Genomic DNA, 20,932 nt, shown 5'->3' with positions numbered 1-20,932 from the left:
CATAATTTTTTAAACTACGCAGCGAATCTTGTTTTTGCCAATGTTAGTAAAACCATAATTTTGCATATAAATATTTATTAAATGTACAGTATATAAAATCAATCAGTACACAGTGTAATCTTTGAAACTACACTAAAACATCTTCTCATTTGCAAAATACAAGTGCACAGGAAAGTTTGAACCGCTTTTTTTCGTAATAGGAATGACAGACTTCTTAAATAAATTATACAATATATTTTTATTTGATATACCTTTGCCTTTAGGCACATGTGGCCAAGGATTACCAATAGTGAAATAATCACTGTCCTATCAGATAGGGGATATTTTGTGAACGAGTTCACCGGGGTAACCCCCTACTCGTCTCGAATGATAAACTATGTTCTTTAAAGTGCACATGGGTTATAACTGTGTACACTTGACCCACGGTTTATTGTTCTTATCCATGGAGACTTTTTCTACCTTACTGTAGAACTAGGAGCGAGTCGAGTATTGTTTGCTATTTAGGTACGGTAAACGGCGCCCCTGCATTAACCGCTCGGCCATTTGACTCACTACGATAGTTACAAGCGGGAACTACAAAATGAATCAAATTAAAAAAGCCACAATTCTACGGTCTACGTTGTATGAAAAAAATTAGCACAGCGCTCTTCCAGTATGTCTTCACTATTACTTATCATGAACATTACACATTTGAAAAAAAAACCCCTGACCTGTAGATCTTATAGTAACTAACGGCAAGTGAGTAGTAGCAAGATGTTTAATCATACATAATGGCATAAATAATTACATGATCAACTCAATGTACTCAGGCTCAATTGTAGAATATGTTTGCTTAGTCACAGTAGGTCTTGTAGGTACGATAGACCCCGCAGCAGGCACGGCGTGCCCTGCAACATCAGCAAAGTCAGAGGTTGGCAGGCGAATTTCATAGTCTCTATCAACGGCATTTACCACTTTGGTACTATCCTTCATTTTGCTCTTTGGAGGAGAACGTACCCTGTAAAATAAAGTAGTATGTTCTGAAATGTACTAAGCCTACATTTATTTAGTTTATTTTTATTTTTAAAAGATTTCAAAAAGACAAATTTTCATTAGACTGTATTTTACAGCATTTAGTTTGCATAGCGATTTAATAAAGTGTAAGAAAACAACAACAGTAAAGTGTAGGCCTGTATTTCTTAATCTTTGACATTATCTTCTCATTTGCAGAGGAAATGTGCGTTGTGTTTAAATCGTTGTTCGTTGTTTAATGGGCTATTGTCTAATTTAGAATGACAACAGCCAGTTTAAGCACTCTGCTCTTTGCAAATAGTGCCATACATTGGTTATTAGTAGTATTAGTATAGAAAAATTACAAAATCAATACCGATAAATAACAAAAGCAGCAAACATCACCAAAATGATGACAATAACCATTATTACGACAATCTTGTAACCGGGTACAGATGAACCTTAAAAATGAAATGACAGGTTTTAATGGAAAGACATTAATATAAGGTGTTTTTTTACTAAATCGTACATTATCTTATATACCATTGTAAGGCGTGGAATTATGAAATTCGTTTAAATGTAGGTCTAGCGTCTACGACACAGATTAAGCTAAATTAAAACAGTAACAAGCTGACAATCTTCTCATCTTAAGATGCATCCAAAACTCATCTACCGTTAAACAACACATTTATTGACAAGCACCAACTCTGTATTATCTTTTGTTCAGTTCCATTTAAATAAAAAGAACATTACCACTGATTGTAAGTGTAAATGCACATATCCCGGTATTACCATCTGTATCCATAGTAGAACAATTAACATCAGTTGAACCAATGTCAAACAGAGAACCAGAAGGTGGAGTACAAGTGGCTGACAGGTCGGTATCAACATTGTCAGTGACAGAGGGTTCACTCCAGGTCACTGTTGTCAGGTCTACATCTGAACTTTGTTCAATATCACTAGGACATATCACATTTGGATTCTCAGAATCTTCAGAAAAGTATTAGATTGGTATTACAGTATTCTACTAGCTAAATGGTCATCTCATAAAATCTACGCCCTATACGGTTTTATGATGATATAGAATGTTATAAGTATATGTTAATAACATGTTCTAATTAATTGATGTTCTTTTTTTTTTAGAATATAGTTTCTGTTTGAAAAACCTACACAGTTCAGTATCAAGGCAAAATTGAATCTAATATAGGCTTGTAGACATAAGTGCATAATATGTATTATGTAATGGTATGGTAGATACCTTGGTCACAATTAAAACCTGTCCAGCCACCTGAACATTGACATATATAACCATAGACATCATCAATGCAGGTGCCATTATTATAACATGGATTACTTGCACATTCATCAATATCTAAATGTATAAATAAAAAAAAGAGGTAATAAGCAAGTTAGTCACAAATAATATGCTACCGTGTAAATAAAATATGTACTGTTTATTTTGTCTTTTTTCATTCATTCTTTCTTTCTGTGTTTCTTTCGTTTGTTCTCGTCAATATTGTTCATCAAGCATCATTCATTCATTTATGGGATATAAGATGATAATACTAGTGTTACTTCCAAAATGTACTTACTTATTTCACAAAAGGATCCAGAGAATCCAGAGAGGCAAGTACAATTGAACTCATCCTGCTGACTGCTACAAGAACCTGCATTCATGCACGGGTTACTACCACATATTGCGGCGTCTAATATTTTAAAAGTGAATGGAGAATTATAAATGAATGGATACCTGTTTTTATTCTATACTTGTTTTTTCTAAATCCCTAATTGGAAACACAATGTACGTTCACGCTAGAGTATAAATGTCGAACGGAACGTACGGTTTAAGTGTTAGTATAATGTTCAGTGTAATCTGTAACCAAAATATACCTCTATTTACTGTAAGCTACATGGAATTCACTTATGGTCTAATGTTTATATAGACAATGTACACGTCACACAGCAATATAGTATAATGTTTCATTAAAAAAGATGGTGGAGAAGTGCAATTGTCATTTATTGTGCATAAAATGGTCTAGCTGACATAACATGAATAGAAATGCAATACAAGAAATGAGGGTTAAGTATTAAGGTAAAAATGACTGATGTAGATTGAGAGAGAGGCTCACTAACCAATGCCACATGTTTCTCCATCCCATCCTGAAGTACAGTTACATTCAAATCGATTCACAAAATCAATACATGTTCCTCCATTTTGGCAAGGGTCACTAAGACATCTGGTTATATCTAACAATAAATACATAGAATAATATTAACAAATACAATGATAATAGGGAAAAAGAATCAATATTAAAACGAATCTTGGACAGACGTGAGCATTAACAATCAATAACCACGTAAGTGGCAGCCACCAGTAGGCCAAACCTGAGATTTTCTACAACCGCACCACATCTTTATTCACGTGGTTACGTTTACTTCATTGCTGAGTTACAGCTGAGTTATTGCATGTTAACAGAAAGTTTTCGATTTGTGATGACCTAACTTGGTCATGTTAATTAACTGTACGCATGTGGGGAATATTGGACGTGCTACTACTTCTCTCCTCACAAAACTGTGTTTTTTAGATTTTTGCGACGGCCTACAACATATCGGATTATCCAAGACCAATACATACTCTAAATAATAATCGGATGTTTTACATTAGGTGCAGTGATCCGATCAGGGGCATGAGCGACCCATGGTTCAGGATCCTCCTGGCCCTAGAGGAGAGTACCCAATAAGGGATGTTGGTTTACAGGTTTACCTATTTTTTGAATATTAAAAATGAAAATAACTAAATCAACTATGAAGCACATATATATTGTTGGTGTCTAACGCAAAGGTGATGCATAATGTAAAGTGAACAGTCAATGACGTCCTGATGTTCTCAATCATGAGGACTAACCGAAGTAACAAGTGAATAAGATTTACCTACGTAAACTTGCACATTACACAACATAATATCGTTATTTCCCATTTTAGATATAGATACATATTGCCCACTAATCAATGTATTAATGCAGTCTACTTTGTAAGATCCCTTTGAAGAGAGTCGTTCTAAAGAAGTGGATCCACATAGGTTATTATCATCAAAGAGTGAACTGGTTGAAGTAGAAGCATGGACATCAGTGTCAATAAGAGTTTCTGAAATTGTTCAGGTAAAAGAAGATAATTTTAGTATCACTCAATACAAAGTATTATATTCATCCTTAGGATGTGTAGAAAACTCTAATTTCAGATACTGTACATCTGAATTTTTTAGACCTACTTTTACTACTTGTGTTTTCTAGACATCAGTGCACAGATCATATTTTTCAGGAACATTTACTCATTTATGCCAAGTGTTCCGAATTTGAATACATTGTGGGAGGTTGCCAAGGAGAAGGTAATAACTATCTGATTTTGATGATGATCAATATAGAATCACAAAAGTTATTTGGCACACAGTAAAGTGATAATTATAAATTTGGCCAACATACAACTCATCTTATCTTGTTTGTTTATTACCCAGCTATTATTACCCATATGAAAAGCAACACTGTTTCTGTAAAATAGTGTACAGATGTGTAACATGAATAGTATAAAAATAATGAATGTTTGAGTTGAATGGTGAAAATTGTTCATCGAATGAAATATTTTTAAATGTTTACAATAAGTTAAACGTGTATTTTTATTATTAGAGCGCGTTAATTTTCACCATTACACTTTTCCGTTAGGTAAAGGTATGTAATGCCGAATGAAACCTGATGCGTAATTAACCAATCACATTTTAAGAATACATCCAATAAATTAAACTAAGTACCAGGCCATTCAAGATTTTATATTTATAAAATGAACAATGACTATACAGCATACCTTCGTATCCGACTGCAGGATATATAACAACATAGTTAACACTGTATATAAGTCCTAAATCAACATACCAGTAAGGGTTGCTTTCAACTTTAAGAAACAAAATCAAAACAATAATTCCATTAGGCAACACCAAGGAAAATCAATTGAAATAATATTTGTTTTAGTAACTGTTGTCTTAATTGACATTCATTTTTGTGTGGAAATACTAGATGGTCTTAATAGGCTAAAATATGCATAACAACATCTGGATTTTGAACAGTGTAGAGTCTAACTAGTTATAAGAAAAGGTATTTATGTATTTATAATTATTTTTAGTAATATCAGTAGTGACATTTTATCTGCTATTTTAGGTGTCATCTCTTACCAATAGTACGTGAGCATGTATTAATAGAACCGTCAAGAGCTAAATTAGCGTCATATGTTACACCACTGTAAGTATAGGTTGTCGACTGGTAAGCTGGTTTCGCTATAGATGCTACTGTGACGTCAGCTGTAGAATAAAACAAACATGATTCAAGGAATGGATCGAGTTGTACTTAGAAACCTAAATCTGGAAACACCATTATAGCCTATTCGACATTACACACAATGTGTTATGCTCTTAATATTCTATTAACTATAACATAAATCATATTATTAGATTTAAATCCAACGGCAAATTACTGAAAAATGACAATGCTGTGGCTGGATCTCAATAGAGATACAAAATAAAATGCAAAAAGCTAAATCAAAACGAAAAAGTAAAACAGCCAGAAAAAGTATCAGAGCTTTCGGAAACTAACTAACAAAGAACATTAATTTAGGCCTACCTACAAAGATTCGTACAGTAAAGTTGCATTCATCAGTATTACCACTACTGTCAGTTGCATTACATTTTATAGTACGACTAGAACCAGAATTAAATGATGAACCAGAAAGTGGCGTACACGTTGCAACCAGATCATTGTCAACATCATCAGTTACTGTTGGTGGATCCCATGTTACAGGCTTTGTGTAACGAGAATATGTAATAATATTATTCGGACATGTTACATTTGGAGAAACTGTAGAGGAAACACAAACAATAGTCAATGAGTATGAGTTGAATGAGAAACACAAACAATAGTCAATGAGTATGAGTTGAATGAGAATAATATTTTTATTAGTTGAAAGATTGACTGTCATGCTTTCAAAGAATAAAACTTTTCTCCACATTCGACGAATACAAAACATTTATTGTTTGTTTAAAAAAAAACCGACTGAAATGTTTAATGTGGAGCTTGGGTTTGTTTTCCTAAGGTAATGCATTTGCTAGCATACAAAAACAAAAAAATGTTAAAATTATGGTAGTTGAAACAGTAAATTAGGCTCTATTGTTTGATTGAAAGAGCATCACGTAATAAAGTGCAAATTCATACTATTAAATTTCAGAACGAATGTATACTTTACCATAAAATACCATATAAATAAGCATCCAAAAAACAATCGTCGTTTATAACTGTAGTTCGTAGAAGAAGCAAGAACGAAGAAGCAAGTTGCTATTATTAGCTCATACCTTTCAGAACAATATTCAGTTATGTATTGTTTGGACATTATCAAAGAATAAAAAGTCAAATCAATTACCTGAATTAGGATAAACTATAAAACCATAAGAAAGTACAACTATTCTGTGTCAATTGACCTGAGTGCCGACTTTTCACATGGCTTGGCTTATGGCATTCGATATTATTATTAAGAATTTGGAACAGTTGTAGGTGTGTTACGGTTTGATCGATATAAAACAGATAAATAGACTTAAATAAACAAAGGCAGAGTATGCTCTAGGTTTGTCGCCAGGGACGACCACTAGTTCGGTTATGGACATTCAAATTTAAATAGGCCTAAATAATGTTAACAAGGCCATATACATGGTTGCAGTAGCGTGCTCAAGTTAGTGTTTACCGACCGACCGACCGACATAGTGAGCTGTAGAGTCAAAGTTACTGTTTGTCATTTTTCTATAAAGGTTGTAACAATTAGGTGCCAAATACGCATCATCACATTTGCCATCAGACCTACCGTACCGTTTTTAGATGAGCAGACGAGCCACTGAAGCAGAACTAGAATTAAAAACCTCAGAATCCATTCTTTGATAAACATGTTCTTCAGAGAAATGTTTTAATCTAGTACTACAATCGACAGAGTCACTTGGCCAGCGAATTGTTTTAGATGTAACAAATGTGTTTAATCACAATATTGAAAGTAATGGTGTTTGATGTGTAAACAAAAGGGTTGAAAGAAAAATGAGGTACTGAGTCGGTTAGATATTAAAGAGAGTTAATTAATATATATGTCACGTGCAGTACCACGATTAATTTAAATTAGTTAATATAAGAAGTTAAAAGTGTGTTGATTGATATCCTGACATTTAATTAAGAAATAGGTATCGATATCCGGGAATTAAATAAACAAAATGATAAACTTCATATCATAGTACAACGATTGCGCTATGGTATAATCAGAATAAATTAATAAATGACGTCATACAACATACATAGTATATTTTAAATTAAACTGAATTCAATTATTCGTATTGCTTTTATTGTATATCTAGTAAACAAAAAGTACTGCATATGATCCACTACTGCATACATTATTTATGTACTGTATGTACGTTTTAGTTAAGGTAAAGTCTAGTTAACATATCAGTCTGAAAATTATACATTTTCAATAGACCTACCGTGACTGCTGTTTAAGGCAAATCCGAAGTAGATTTAAAACTTTGACCTGACTGTAAGAAGTTGGGAACATTTTAGAATGATGGGACATCTCGATTTCGAAAGTCAGTTGTGTCAGAGTTATAAATGGCAGCCATTTTAATTTTATGCAAATTAGTAAATTAAAATTGGCAGATCAGGGTATTTTGTATGTATAGTTGAGCATGTTTCAGCAAAAAAATCTATTTTTTGAAAAGGCTATTTCCATGATCTTTGCTTTCCCCAGTAGAGTAGCCACTGTGCAATTAGTCAGAGACTAAATATCATGCATGCATGCATAGCATGCGCACAAACCCTGCTTGTTTTGATCCTTAAGGATCGTTAAGCAGTATTCCGAAAGAAGAAGAAGAAGAGTAGGCCTACACATGTTGTCAATTCAATTCCCTAAACCCACAACCCCCCCCCCCCCCACCCCTAAGAAAAAGCATGTATAGCGCCACCACACACCTATTATATTTTGACCTTTGACATTACTGTTATTATATATTCTTCAATAATCCACAAAATGGCAGAGACAGAGTTTGTCTTGGTGGATGAAACAGAAATAAACGATTTTTTAGACAGCACGTATGAAGCGTATGAAGGTAAATTAAATACTCAAAAGCAAATATGTTTTGCAATTAATCGTTTGAGTGAATTTGCAACCCTCGCCGGTAAATCCTTAGGAGAAGTAGAATCATTAGAGGAAAAACAACTTGATCAGTTTCTTTCTCGATTTTTCATATCTCTGAAGAAAGCAGACGGTAGCCTTTATACAAAGAAGTCCATTTTTGGAATTAAATACGGAGTTCAGCGTCATTTTAAAAAGGTTAGAGATATTGATATCAACAAGACTGATCAATTTCATGCAATCCACGGTGCATACAGAGCAATGATGATGAAACTGAAGAAGGCAGGGAAAGGGATTGTTATTAAGTCAATCAGTAATAAAGATATGGCAAAAATTGTTGCTTCAGATGCTGTAGATGTTACAACACCATTGGGCCTACAGAACAAAGTATTCATGGACATTATGATTTATTTTACTACTAGGGGACATGGAAGAATTCGTGAAATGAAAGTGAATGATTTTATAATTGAAACTGATAATGAACGTGAGGGCAGACCATTACGATACATTGCACACCGAGACATGCTCACAAAGTCTAGGCCTTTAAAAGAAATCGATGATGATGAAGAATGTAATATTAATGGCTACATGTACGAAATACCAGGCTCATCTAGTTGTCCAGTATCTTCATTTCAGAAATATAAAGCCGTCTTGAATCCAGCCCTTGATTGTATGTGGCAAAGACCTTTAGATATTGTTCCAGCTGACGGACCGTGGTTCATGAACTCTCCCTTAGGGATAAACACATTGGGTAAAAAAATGAGACTGATTAGTCAGATGGCTGGCTGTAGCAGACTATACAATAATCACTGCTTACGATCAACAACAATGACTGTATTAGATCGTGCCCGTTTTAACAACCGTGACCAAATGTGTGTAACAACTCGCAAATCTGAATCATCACTGAAGCGTTTAAATGTTAGTCCTTGCAGTGATAAAACAATAAACAAGATGAGTAAAACAGTCAAGATAAAGCAAGAACATTTAGAAAATACTGAACCAACAAATGCTACACCTTGGTCTGAGGATAATGTCTTGACGAATGAGAATTTAAATTCAACAGAATCACAGGAACAATTGAAGTTACAAGACACGCAGCATACCATCCAAGATGCAACATCTTTGACAGTACCTACAACTTTCACTTCCACGGTAAATGTTAAGAAATAACACACAAAAAACAAATAATAATTTAACAAACAATATTGTTTAGTTCATGATTGAAATACACTATCCTTGCTTTGTCAGTTGTATGATGCACTTTTGACCCCTGGAAGAAGTGTGTCATTTGTCAGATATGCGTCATGTACCTTAGATACTATTTGGCAAACCTCTGTGTCAAAAAACACACCCATTTTTTAATTACAAAGGAACCTTTTACTTGGATTATGATGCACTTTGAGTGTTTTTAGTGACAGACTTTGACGCTCCATTGTTTATTGAAGTGACGTACCATTTAGGTTTTTAACCTACCTCTGCATCATTTACTATTTGTAAATGACGCACCTCTCCCTGGGGGTCTTATAGTGCATTACCAGTAAAAAAATATAGTACAGACTGTCCTTATGCTTGATAGTGCATAGGCAATCAAATCTATGGCTCCGCCTCTCAACAATTCCCTCTTGCCAAATATTGAAACAAGATTGGTCAATAAAAAATATGGTGGATACAAAAAAAGAAAGAAAATCAGTTAAGTATTGATAGGTTATGAACCCACGTATGATTAATCTTGATCAATGTGCATGTGCTAATGATTGCTGTCTTATTAATCATTGTAAGGATAGCCATTGTGAATAGTGTATGGTTCTTATTACTAAGGCATTAGTTGTGAACATTTGGCTCTGGATCGAAACTTTATTTTTGTTTACAAAAATGGAATTGAAAAAAGTTAATAAAAATAATTACTGGACAGATTCTGTCTCATTTTTTAATTAGAATTTGCCAGGTATTAACATAATTTTGTATTTAGATTATACATTACTTCTTAAATACTGTAAAAATACATAAAAAGGAACTCAGATGTTGTAGATGGGACAATTATGATTTTTTTTAAATAAAATTAGTAAAAAATGTGTTATCAGAAACCCATCGATTATGTACACAAATTAACTATCTATTGTTTTATTTATTTTTTTATATAGAAAATCAAAAATAGAGGTAGTGATTTTATTACAACAGAGAACTTAAAGGCAGCTTATACTGTTGTGCAAAACAGTCCTTTGTGTATTCGTACTCCAATGATACATCGATGTCAGCAAGCATTTAACATAGAGGAAAATGTTCAACTACATTTGAAGTTAGAAAATTCACAAACAACCGGTATTGTATTTTAATTCCTGTACACATACATAAATGACCTAAATGGGTACATTATATAATCGGAGTTCTTCAATATAGAAATTGAATTCCAGCAAATTTAGCAAAGTACCAAATTATTTTATACAAAAACATCACAAAATATTGTACTTTATACAATTGACAAAATATAGCCTTTGATTGCTTTTGTTCTTTATAAGAAAACCCATCTTTTTTCTTTGTAATTTCTTTCTGTTTTTTCTCTTAGCGCTTTATAAATCGAACAACATTACATTTTTAACATTTTTTATTTGTTTCTCAACACCATTTATAATACCTGTTGGAGTCAATTTAGTCGTGACAGCAAATCTTGCTGGCAAAATCTGCCTCAGGATAACATTGTAGAATGCTACAAGCATATTGTAGAAAATTAACTTGTACAATGACTCATCCCGGGTACAACCACCCATAGACAACTATTACCCAACACTATTAATAAATGAAACCGCAACTCTACTAAGTGGTAGATCCTCTCTCTGTTAATTGTTTGTGGTAGTTGTCCTTGAGTAATTATTTTTAAGAGTGGGGTTCAGACGCGGATCCAAGCGGGGTTTGGGGGTGGGAGTGCCGAGCCTGTACTGTCATACTGTCGAGTCGGTCTGTTTTAACTACCGAAATACTCGCTATGTGAACTAGACACATTATTTGTCTTAGACAACCAAGCATGTGTTGTACGTACAGACACATCCAACAACGCTTGCGTGTGCGAACTATTGCTAATGCGTGTGTAACAACAAGTTTGCTTTACATGCCTATTGGCGCATAGTCGTGTGTAGCGTCTTGAAAACAATTTGATTTTCCGGCGCCGGAACGGAAGCAAACCAGAACAGCTGTGCAAGACCTTTTACAGATGATCGAAACAGGGTGCATTTGCCAGTGTATTTGCTCAATACCATCGTGTGTGCCCTCCGCAAAAATAATGCTGGATCCGCTCCTGGGGTTGGAGGGTGAGACTTTGAATACAGCAGGGTAAATTGTCCAGATGTTGAAAGATTAGTTTTCTGGAGGATAAATTTCCAGAGATTAGTTGTGCAGAAATTGAACAATTGGGACGGTTAACTTTGAGTCATATTTACCTTAAATTTATTATTTATAGATCATTCATAGTGTTGTAATTTCCCAAAAACTTTTGTAATTTCAGGTTCTTTTAAAGTAAGAGGATTAGCCAATCAGATGGCACATTTACCAAAAGCAGTTGTCGACGGTGATTGTCATGTGATCACTATGTCTGCAGGAAATTACGGGAAAGCACTAAGTTATGCAGCCAATAAGCTTGGTATACAAGCCACAGTACTAATGCCAAAGACAGCGCCAGATAATCGAGCTGTGTTGATGAGAGTAAGTTTTGGATATTGTACGAATTGTGGTCTTTGTAACTATTTATTGAATATATTTTATAACAAAAGAAGAAGACTTAAAGGCAGCTTATACTGTTGTGCAAAATAACAAAAGTGTCTGTTTATAGAAATTCAAGGTAGTGTGTCAACCGATTAATAATAGAACAATTTTGCAACCATATGAATTTCAAAAACAAATACCCTATTTATTCGAATAAATTAAAAGCCAACTACAAATAAACGGCCATTCGAATATTTTATTCCACATGTATATTTTACACAATATTATGTTACAACAAATTTCTATTTGTAGTAGAATTCATTGACTTCATGATCTACCAATTGACCAAACAGATTTGTTCATTTTCCACTGTGTTTTATCATTTATAGGAAGGTATTAATTGATTACACATGTTATTATATTACACCAAAAAAAAGAAAGTAAACGCCTCCTCCAAATAAACTCCAATCTAAAATAAATGCTCCCCCCGCCCCCCCTCTAAATGTGCTTCCAAACACTAAACGCCCTGGGGCATTTATTCGAATATAGACTGTATGTCACAAATAACATTTCGTTTTCATGTCAGCAAAAATCTGAAATCAAAATATTGAGGGGCTGTCGAAAATCATATTTGTTTTGTATTACAAATACCAAAGCTTATATTTAAACAAATATAAAGTTGACAAATATGAAACAGGGATTACCTCAGAAGTTCCAAAATATAAGGTTGCAAAACCACATTCAGTGTCATATTATATCAATCAATGATTGTTCCATAGTTTGGTACTAATTTTACTATGATTATTAGTGGCAATGATTAGTCAATTATATGTAGTGCAATTTTATTATTTCCCGAGTACTAATTATTTCTTCAGGGTTATGGGTCAAAGGTTGTAAAGGTTGATGTCAGTGAATTACAAAGTAAAGTAGATGAAAAAGTTGCTAATGAAGGCATGTATTTCTGCCATCCTTTTGATGATCTTCATATCATAGCTGGACATGGAAGGTAGGATGGAGATTAAAATTCATTATTTTATTTCTGACAAAAACGTAATTGTATATGGATATAAAAACATTACGTATTAACGGATGTAAGACTAGTGTGGCTTAGAAATGCCAAGGAGTTTTGCCAGTGGTGTAATGGTTATGAGTGCTCACTGGATAAACCCAGGTGCCAAAGAGCTTACAGTGGCACCTGAACAGTGGCCAGAAGAAAAAACAAGCATTAACATTACGTCACCGAGTTTGGCGCTTTGTTATTAAATATTGTTTAAAAGGTTTATCTTATCTTAATAAATCATTGAGATAATTTAAACATTATTATATTAATATTCTATCCCTATTAAGGGGACACTTTCCAGAGAAACGCATGGGGAACAAGTATTAACTTTATGGCCAACCTCTATTCAGAGGACACCCCCTTATTAAAGGTCTCAAAGGTATCTTATATGCATCCATTGTTGAATGGACATTGGCTGACTAATTGACTACTAAAGATTAATAATATGTGTATTTTTTTTTTATTATTACTACAGTGTAGGACTTGAGGTTCTTGAAGATGTCCCTAATCCAGATATTGTGTTAGTGTGTTGTGGAGGAGGAGGGTTACTTGCTGGAACAGCTGCAGCCATCAAACTACATTGCCAGACTCCTTGCAGAGTATATGGTGTTGAACCTAAAACAGGTAAGACATTCAGTATTTGCCTATCCTTTGACCTACAATAAGTTCTTGTACAAATGTAATCTATTCTTAAATAATACCATGTGTTTCTTTTGCGTCTGTGTGACATTATGGGATTGCCAACAGACTCCTGTTTTTACAGTTAGGCTATTGTCTACTAATGAATTAGATCTAAATATAAAATCTTTGTATATATTCTTTTATATTCATACGATTCTCTGGTATCTACGGTTGAAAAGTTGCATAGAAACACTCTGTGATAGAGTGTCACATCCTAGTGACCCTACTGTAACCTAATCTTCCATCATACAAACTTAAATGTGATGCTGTATCATGACACCAATCATCTGAAAAATGTAACAACTTGAAACCAGGTTTCCAGAGTGTGAATACAATTTTGTGGAAAATCTTCACACTCGGTGAAATCTTGCGAGAAAAACACATTGATGAGAGGCCTGTTTTTGTTTCGAGATGTTCTGAGTTCTTACTGCATGCGCCTGTATTGCCCTAGTATTAAACTGACCAATCATAGTAATAAATTAGCGCACAACTATTCTTTCCTCCCGAGGTTTCTCAGAGTTCACGTATGCATGTATGAAATCAGGAGATCAAACCTGGTTACAAGTTGTAAACATTATTGCAGATGTGAAAAGGGTATTATACAAATACTATTAATGCCATATTTGTAGTACAGTAACAAGATATTCTTAATACATATTTATATGGAGAGGAACAAATTTGTTCTTTGTAGCATGTACCATGTTTCAAAGTCGAGTGAAAGGGCACGCTGTAACAGACCACACCAGTCACTCTATTGCAGCTGGGCTATCACCTCCATATGCTGGTAAGCCAAGTTAATTTGTTTTAACCTTTACACTGCCTATACCTGGTACTACTGGGTATGGACAATGTCATTGAAATGTGTATATACTGTACCTGGTACTACTGGGTATGGACAATGTCATTGAAATGTGTATAAACCTGGTACTACTACCGAGTATAGATTTACAGCAATTGTTTGCTTCACTTCGCAATTAAGCAAAGACATTGACCAATCAATCTTGATGTTCTCAACAAAAAGTGTTCTTTCATTGTATTTTCACACTAATTCAGCACATTACCTTAATCAAAATTACATTTTTATTTTATTCTAACTAAAGTGACTAAATATTTTGATAAATTTTGATCCAGAAACTATTTAAATTCTTTAACTCCAATACTGCCCTGTTCTCAAAGTTTTCAAGTGTGGAGTGGAGTTGTGGCTTGGTGGTTATGATGCTTGGCTACCACTCTAAGGGTCCTGGGTTCAAGTCCTGTCACATGTCAAGATTTTTTCTAAGGACAAACTTACAACTGCACTCTCAAAGACTTGTAATAAGACTTTGTTTATGTAGAGCATCTTGTGTATATGTATGTCTTGTGAACCTCTAAGGGTCCCTAATGATCAGCAATTGCTGGATTATTAAATATGATGTAAAAAAAAAAGTATAAATAATTCAGAAAAAGACTTTGCTGCAATTTGACCTTCCATAATAAAAAATGTAAGTGAAAACTATGTGAGATATTTTATTGATATAAAAAATATATATTATTTGAAAATAAATTACTACTTTTCATTTTTAATGAAAAACAATAAAATCTTTTGTAAAGTAGTAAAAAAAGTAACATTTTATAGTAAGCCTGTTTGTCAAAGTAGGGAAGTATACAGTTTTATACCGATGTTTTACTTTAGTTTTCACTTTTTGGAAGTTGGAAAATATTTCTTTGTGTATTTTCTTATATAAAAAGATAAAAATGATTCAAACTTTTGGTATTATGTGTTTTAAAAAGAATGGTTGGCATCAATGTTTTATGCTTTTGAATTGACATAATTTGCATTTTGTACAAAATTCTTTATTTTCTATGGTTAATAAATCAATGTACCTGATATATTTGTAAAAGCCTGTTCCATTGGAATCACTGTAGAGAGAAATTGCCAAAACTGAAATACATTTTGTGTTTATTTAGTTAACGGTACGTGACTACAATTTAAAGATCATCTTTACTGTATTTCTGGTGGTTTTTTTTCTTACTAAAGGTAAAAATTCTTTCGCACATAACAAGGCATTTGTTGACGACATCCTTCTTGTAAGTGACTCTGAAATCATCTCTGCTGTGAAACTTCTGTACAAAGCGGGGTTAAAGGTCGAACCATCTGGTGCCGCTGCCTTCTCTGCTCTCATGCATCACAAAGTTCCAAACGTTTCTGGAAAGACGGTAGTCGTGGTGATTACAGGTGGTAATGTGTCTCCAGAAGAACTCGCCAATATATTTGATATTTAATGCCATGTGGATGGTTTGGAAAAGCAACACTGGTACAAACTGTTAACATTGAAAAGCAATGTTTTTTCACACACATAATAATAGTTTTTTAAAAAACATTCAAAAGTGTTCCATTTATTGCAAGTTCATGTCTGCACACCAATAGCTCAATTTCATTGTTATTAAAGGACAACTTGACCGAGGACCATATTTTTACAACGTATTAGGGATGTACATATGATTTCAGAACAATCGCAAGATTAAGGATATCGCCGCACGCGCTCGCCGTACAGCCGTCACCATAAATTGCTGTGACGTCACAGGTGCATCGCAAAATCTACTTAATGATTCCAGATAAGCAAAAGAAACAATAATAAAAATCAACATTTTAATTTATAAATATATTTTTTTACAATTTATATATAAAATGTGTTTACTAGAAATTTTCGCGATTTGCCAGACTTTGTCAGAAAACTCATTTTTGTAAATTTTGCGATTCGCTTGTGACGTCACAGCAATTTATGGTGACGGCTGTACGGCGAGCATGTGCAGCGATACCCTTAATCTCGCGATGGTTCTGAAATCATATTTACATCCCTAATACGTTGTTAAAATATGGTCCTCAGTCAAGTTGTCCTTTAATAGTCGCTAATTCTGCATATAACTTTATATTTCACATTTCAGCCCCTAGCTGCTTATGATTTTATATATTAACTTACTGTTATGTCAGTAGGCCAGTGCTCATTACATCACCTATACAATGACTAAGAAGGTGCAAAAAAATATGCATGCGTGCATTTTTTAAATTAGATTAATGAATAGGCTGTATATAATTTTAATATTTTCAATAAAATGGTAGTAACTATAATGATAATAACATAATACTACAAATATTCCTTATGTCGTGAAAAAGTTTTAAATTACATTAAGACACATTCGCAATAAATGTAGTTAAAATCATCAATACTAAATTACCATCATCCAGTTATTTTTTAATATAATCAATTGTATAATTTTAAATTATTTATATAAAATGTTTGTACAATAAATAAATGCAGTATTATTCTGGACATATTTACAAATTGTGAATTTATTAATATATTAAAGATTTATTGTCCTCTGACAAAAAATTGTTTTAAATGTTTTTGTTGCATAATAGTTATTCATTAATTTGACCAAAAAAATGGATAGAAAAATAATTTAATTTAAAGCCAAAAAATGTCAAATTTTTAAGTTTTACCGTTATTTTTTTGTCGTTTTATAAGTTTATTCATTTTTTGCTTACAAAACTAAATAACTTTATTAAAACTGTAAAATTTTCAGTCTGATTTATAAATATTGATTTTCATTTTTGAGGACAATATATCTAATATTATCTCAATTAACTCCACTCTAAAGCTCTGTCTACACTATCAAACTATATGTGACAAAAAATGTAATGTGCCCATAATGGTGATGACGTCATATTACTACCACATTTGGGCACATCGCATTTTTTGTCGCATAAAGTTTGATAGTGTAGACAGAGCTTTAGATATCTTTAAGTTAATCCTTGCCAGTTGGTTGGTTGATTCACAAATAGGTGGTACAGACATTAAAGGCCAGGTGCGGGCAAAAAATGTCTATTGATCATACATTCCAATAATTATCGATCTATAGTTTCTTATAAATGGGGGAGGGGGTCCAGGGGCGGACGCAGGGGTGTTGTTGTCCCAGTTGCCCGGTAATTTCATACTACATTTTTCTGTCACTAAATTAAAATTTAGATCCCCATTTAATCATAATAACCACTAACGTCAGCATATATTATGTATTGTTTGTAGATAATGTTTCTGAACATGCTCAGAATGAATTTCTAAATGTTTGGATTGCTTGTGTGCGTTATGAGAAGGTACAAAAGGCCACACAATTTGTTCGTGGAAAGCCCCGTCATATGTGTCGTTGATAATTTGTTCATAATTATTGCATTTTGCCGGGGATTCCCCATCTTAAGTATTTCCATTGTACCCTATTTATTTTCGTTTCCTTACGTCCGTATATTGGGCAGAATTTCCGTAGTTATTAATTACGGACGTTCCGAACTTTGAAATAATTGAGTGTTCAATTTCTTCTTTTTGCAAATTTCGATCATATTTTCTTTTCTCTGGAGTGTGGTTTAAGCAACACTGTGTTTGCTACTGTAGCTCGATATTTCCGGCGAATGAAAGAGTAAAACAAAAGTAAAAATAGTGGAAGCCTCATGTCGCACGGCGGAACTGATGATGATTAAATGAAAGAGTAAAAAAAAAATTAAAAATAGTCACGGAAAGCGTCATGTCGCACGGCGGAACTGATGATGATAATAATGAAAGAGTAAAACAAAAGTAAAAATAGTGGAAAGCGTCATATCGCACGGCGGAACTGATGATGATGATAATGAAAGAGTAAAACAAAAGTAAAAATAGTGGAAAGCGTCATATCGCACGGCGGAACTGATGATGATGATAATGAAAGAGTAAAAAAGAAGTAGAAATAGTGGAAAGCCTCATGTCGCACGGCGGAACTGATGATGATGATAATAATGAAAGAGTAAAAAAAGGAAAAATAGTGGAAAGCCTCATGTCGCACGGCGGAACTGATGATGATGATAATGAAAGAGTAAAACAAAAGTAAAAATAGTGGAAGCCTCATGTCGCACGGCGGAACTGATGATGATTAAATGAAAGAGTAAAAAAAAAATTAAAAATAGTCACGGAAAGCGTCATGTCGCACGGCGGAACTGATGATGATAATAATGAAAGAGTAAAACAAAAGTAAAAATAGTGGAAAGCGTCATATCGCACGGCGGAACTGATGATGATGATAATGAAAGAGTAAAAAAGAAGTAGAAATAGTGGAAAGCGTCATATCGCACGGCGGAACTGATGATGATGATAATGAAAGAGTAAAAAAGAAGTAGAAATAGTGGAAAGCCTCATGTCGCACGGCGGAACTGATGATGATGATAATGAAAGAGTAAAAAAAAGGAAAAATAGTGGAAAGCCTCATGTCGCACGGCGGAACTGATGATGATAATGATAATATGATAACGTACCTCTACATTTACAAACAAATCTTCTCTTCATCTTCTGTACAATTCACTTTTCCTTTCTAGACTTGACTACTGCTGCTCTGTCTGGGGTCTAAACCTTCTTCTACTACTAAACTTTAAAAAATCCAGAATAAAGCTATCCATCTACTACTCGATCTATCTCCCACTACACATCTCTCTCCTCATCACTTTTCCAGTGCTAAGACTCTCCCCTTCCATGAACGATACTTTTCAGCTTGCATGTCTATCTTTCAAAGCTCTACATCACTCTGCTCCACTTACTATCTGTCAGCTTTTAACTAAAGTCACTTCCAACGACCGTATAAACACTATAGGCAAATTACTAAAGGAGATCTTCTTATCCCTCGTCCTTACCTTGAAATCTTTAAACTTTCTTTTAGTTTCAATGCTCCTTCTTTCGTAACTCTTACAATTTCTTCTCCTTTAAATCTCTTTTGAAAAAACACCTGTTTCTCTCTCTCTGATATTATTTCTTTTTATCCTTCTTTCATTTTTGGCCTACTGTATTTTTATATATATATATATATATATATATTTATATTTTATATTTATTATTTTTTATATCTTTGTTAATTTTGTATTTTTATAGTTTATTTTGTGTTTTCTGTTTGTATTGTTTGAGGGTCCCTAATGATCAGCTTATGCTGGATGGATCACCCTCATAAAATATTGTTGAAATAAAATAAAATAAATAAAAATAATGAAATAATAAAAACAAGTAAAAATAGTGGAAAGCCTCATGTCGCACGGCGGAACTGATGATGATGATGATGATGATAATGAAAGAGTAAAACAAGAAAAAATAGTGGAAAGCGTCATGTCACAAAGATGAGAGGCGGAACTGATGATGATGAAGAGGAGGATGTTGTTGATGATGATGATGATGATTATATTACACCAATTGCATAGGGTATGTGAGAATCCATATTTGATTAAGAAAATATTGGTTAAGAAAGTTGCTAGTCTTAAGGAAAAACAAAAACTTGCACAATTTAATTTTTTAAGTTGTTGCATATTTGCCCAAAAACCAAACGTTACATAAGTGGAACATTGGAAGTTTTCCAAACTGTAGAAAATATAATGTTATTGATAATGAAATACATTATTATAGAATAATGTATAAAAATACAATGAATTGTACAATTTAGGAGCATTCTGTATTTATAAATAAAATAAATGCTTTTAAACAGATTTATTTTTAAAAGAGAATACAATTGAATTGATGAATATGCTTGTAAGGGTTTTTGAATGGAGTAGTTATAGACTAGATAATAAACAGATTTTTAAATTTATGTTGTCCTCTGAAAAAAAATTAATAAAATAACAAAAGATGCGATTATAATGTCACGTTTATGCTCCTACGGATACCTATTCAGTTCACAAGTGAATTATAATATAAGGTCCGTTATCTGGCAACCGACACTTACTTATCTAGCGGCCGCCACTTAATTAGCAGCTGGCCACCAGTCACTACAGAAGTACAAATACCAAACCCAACTAAGTCCTACCACAGCAACCTGCCAGTATAAAGTGTATATAAAAATAAGATATTTTGTAGTGTTATTTGTATTTTCAACAATAAAATGAATAGAATAAACTTGGTATTAGGTGGACTCTACAAAGATAAATTATGTAGCAGTCGCCAGATAATTTGCATAACATTAATGACATACTGTATTATATACCAGCTTGGGTAGATATAGTACAAACGGTTCCGTTAGTCGATAATACATTGCTAATTGAGATACCTGCATTCAGGTCCTACTACCAACATGGAGGTATGATTTTGGCAACCCGGTTTGCATTTTTTTTCTTTTAATTGTAATTGTGTATTTTTTTGTTAACGTTAATTTTCTCTTAATTTTTACAAATTTACTCATGTCTTAGTACCCTATGTGCTGCTGATTCATGATCAATTAGTCTTTAGTTAGTTTGTTTTTTGCTTTTTGTTTTATATTAGGCCTATTTCTCTATTT

The 20,932-nt window shown here is 33.4% G+C and overlaps 1 protein-coding gene across 2 annotated transcripts; it reads left to right on the top strand.

The window, feature by feature from the left end:
- Window positions 1-8,068: 8,068 nt before the first annotated feature.
- On the top strand, window positions 8,069-16,155 carry LOC144856511 (uncharacterized). Of its 2 annotated transcripts, XM_078714520.1 has the most exons (8): window positions 8,102-8,164; window positions 8,613-9,342; window positions 10,332-10,509; window positions 11,687-11,883; window positions 12,759-12,889; window positions 13,419-13,567; window positions 14,316-14,408; window positions 15,642-16,155. In XM_078714520.1, exons 2-8 carry the CDS (start codon window positions 8,635-8,637, stop codon window positions 15,884-15,886), a joined length of 1,701 nt encoding a protein of 566 aa, XP_078570646.1. In that variant the 5' UTR covers window positions 8,102-8,164; window positions 8,613-8,634; the 3' UTR covers window positions 15,887-16,155. The 2 variants fall into 2 exon arrangements, with proteins under 2 accessions (XP_078570645.1, XP_078570646.1); XM_078714519.1 differs by having other exon boundaries at window positions 8,069-9,342.
- The last annotated feature ends 4,777 nt before the right edge of the window (window positions 16,156-20,932 follow it).

Source organism: Antedon bifida, chromosome 11 (assembly GCF_963402885.1).
Source record: "Antedon bifida chromosome 11, ecAntBifi1.1, whole genome shotgun sequence".
Classification (NCBI taxonomy): domain Eukaryota; kingdom Metazoa; phylum Echinodermata; class Crinoidea; order Comatulida; family Antedonidae; genus Antedon; species Antedon bifida.
Note: the sequence above shows the minus strand (reverse complement) of the source record. Positions and strands in the feature narration are given on the sequence as shown.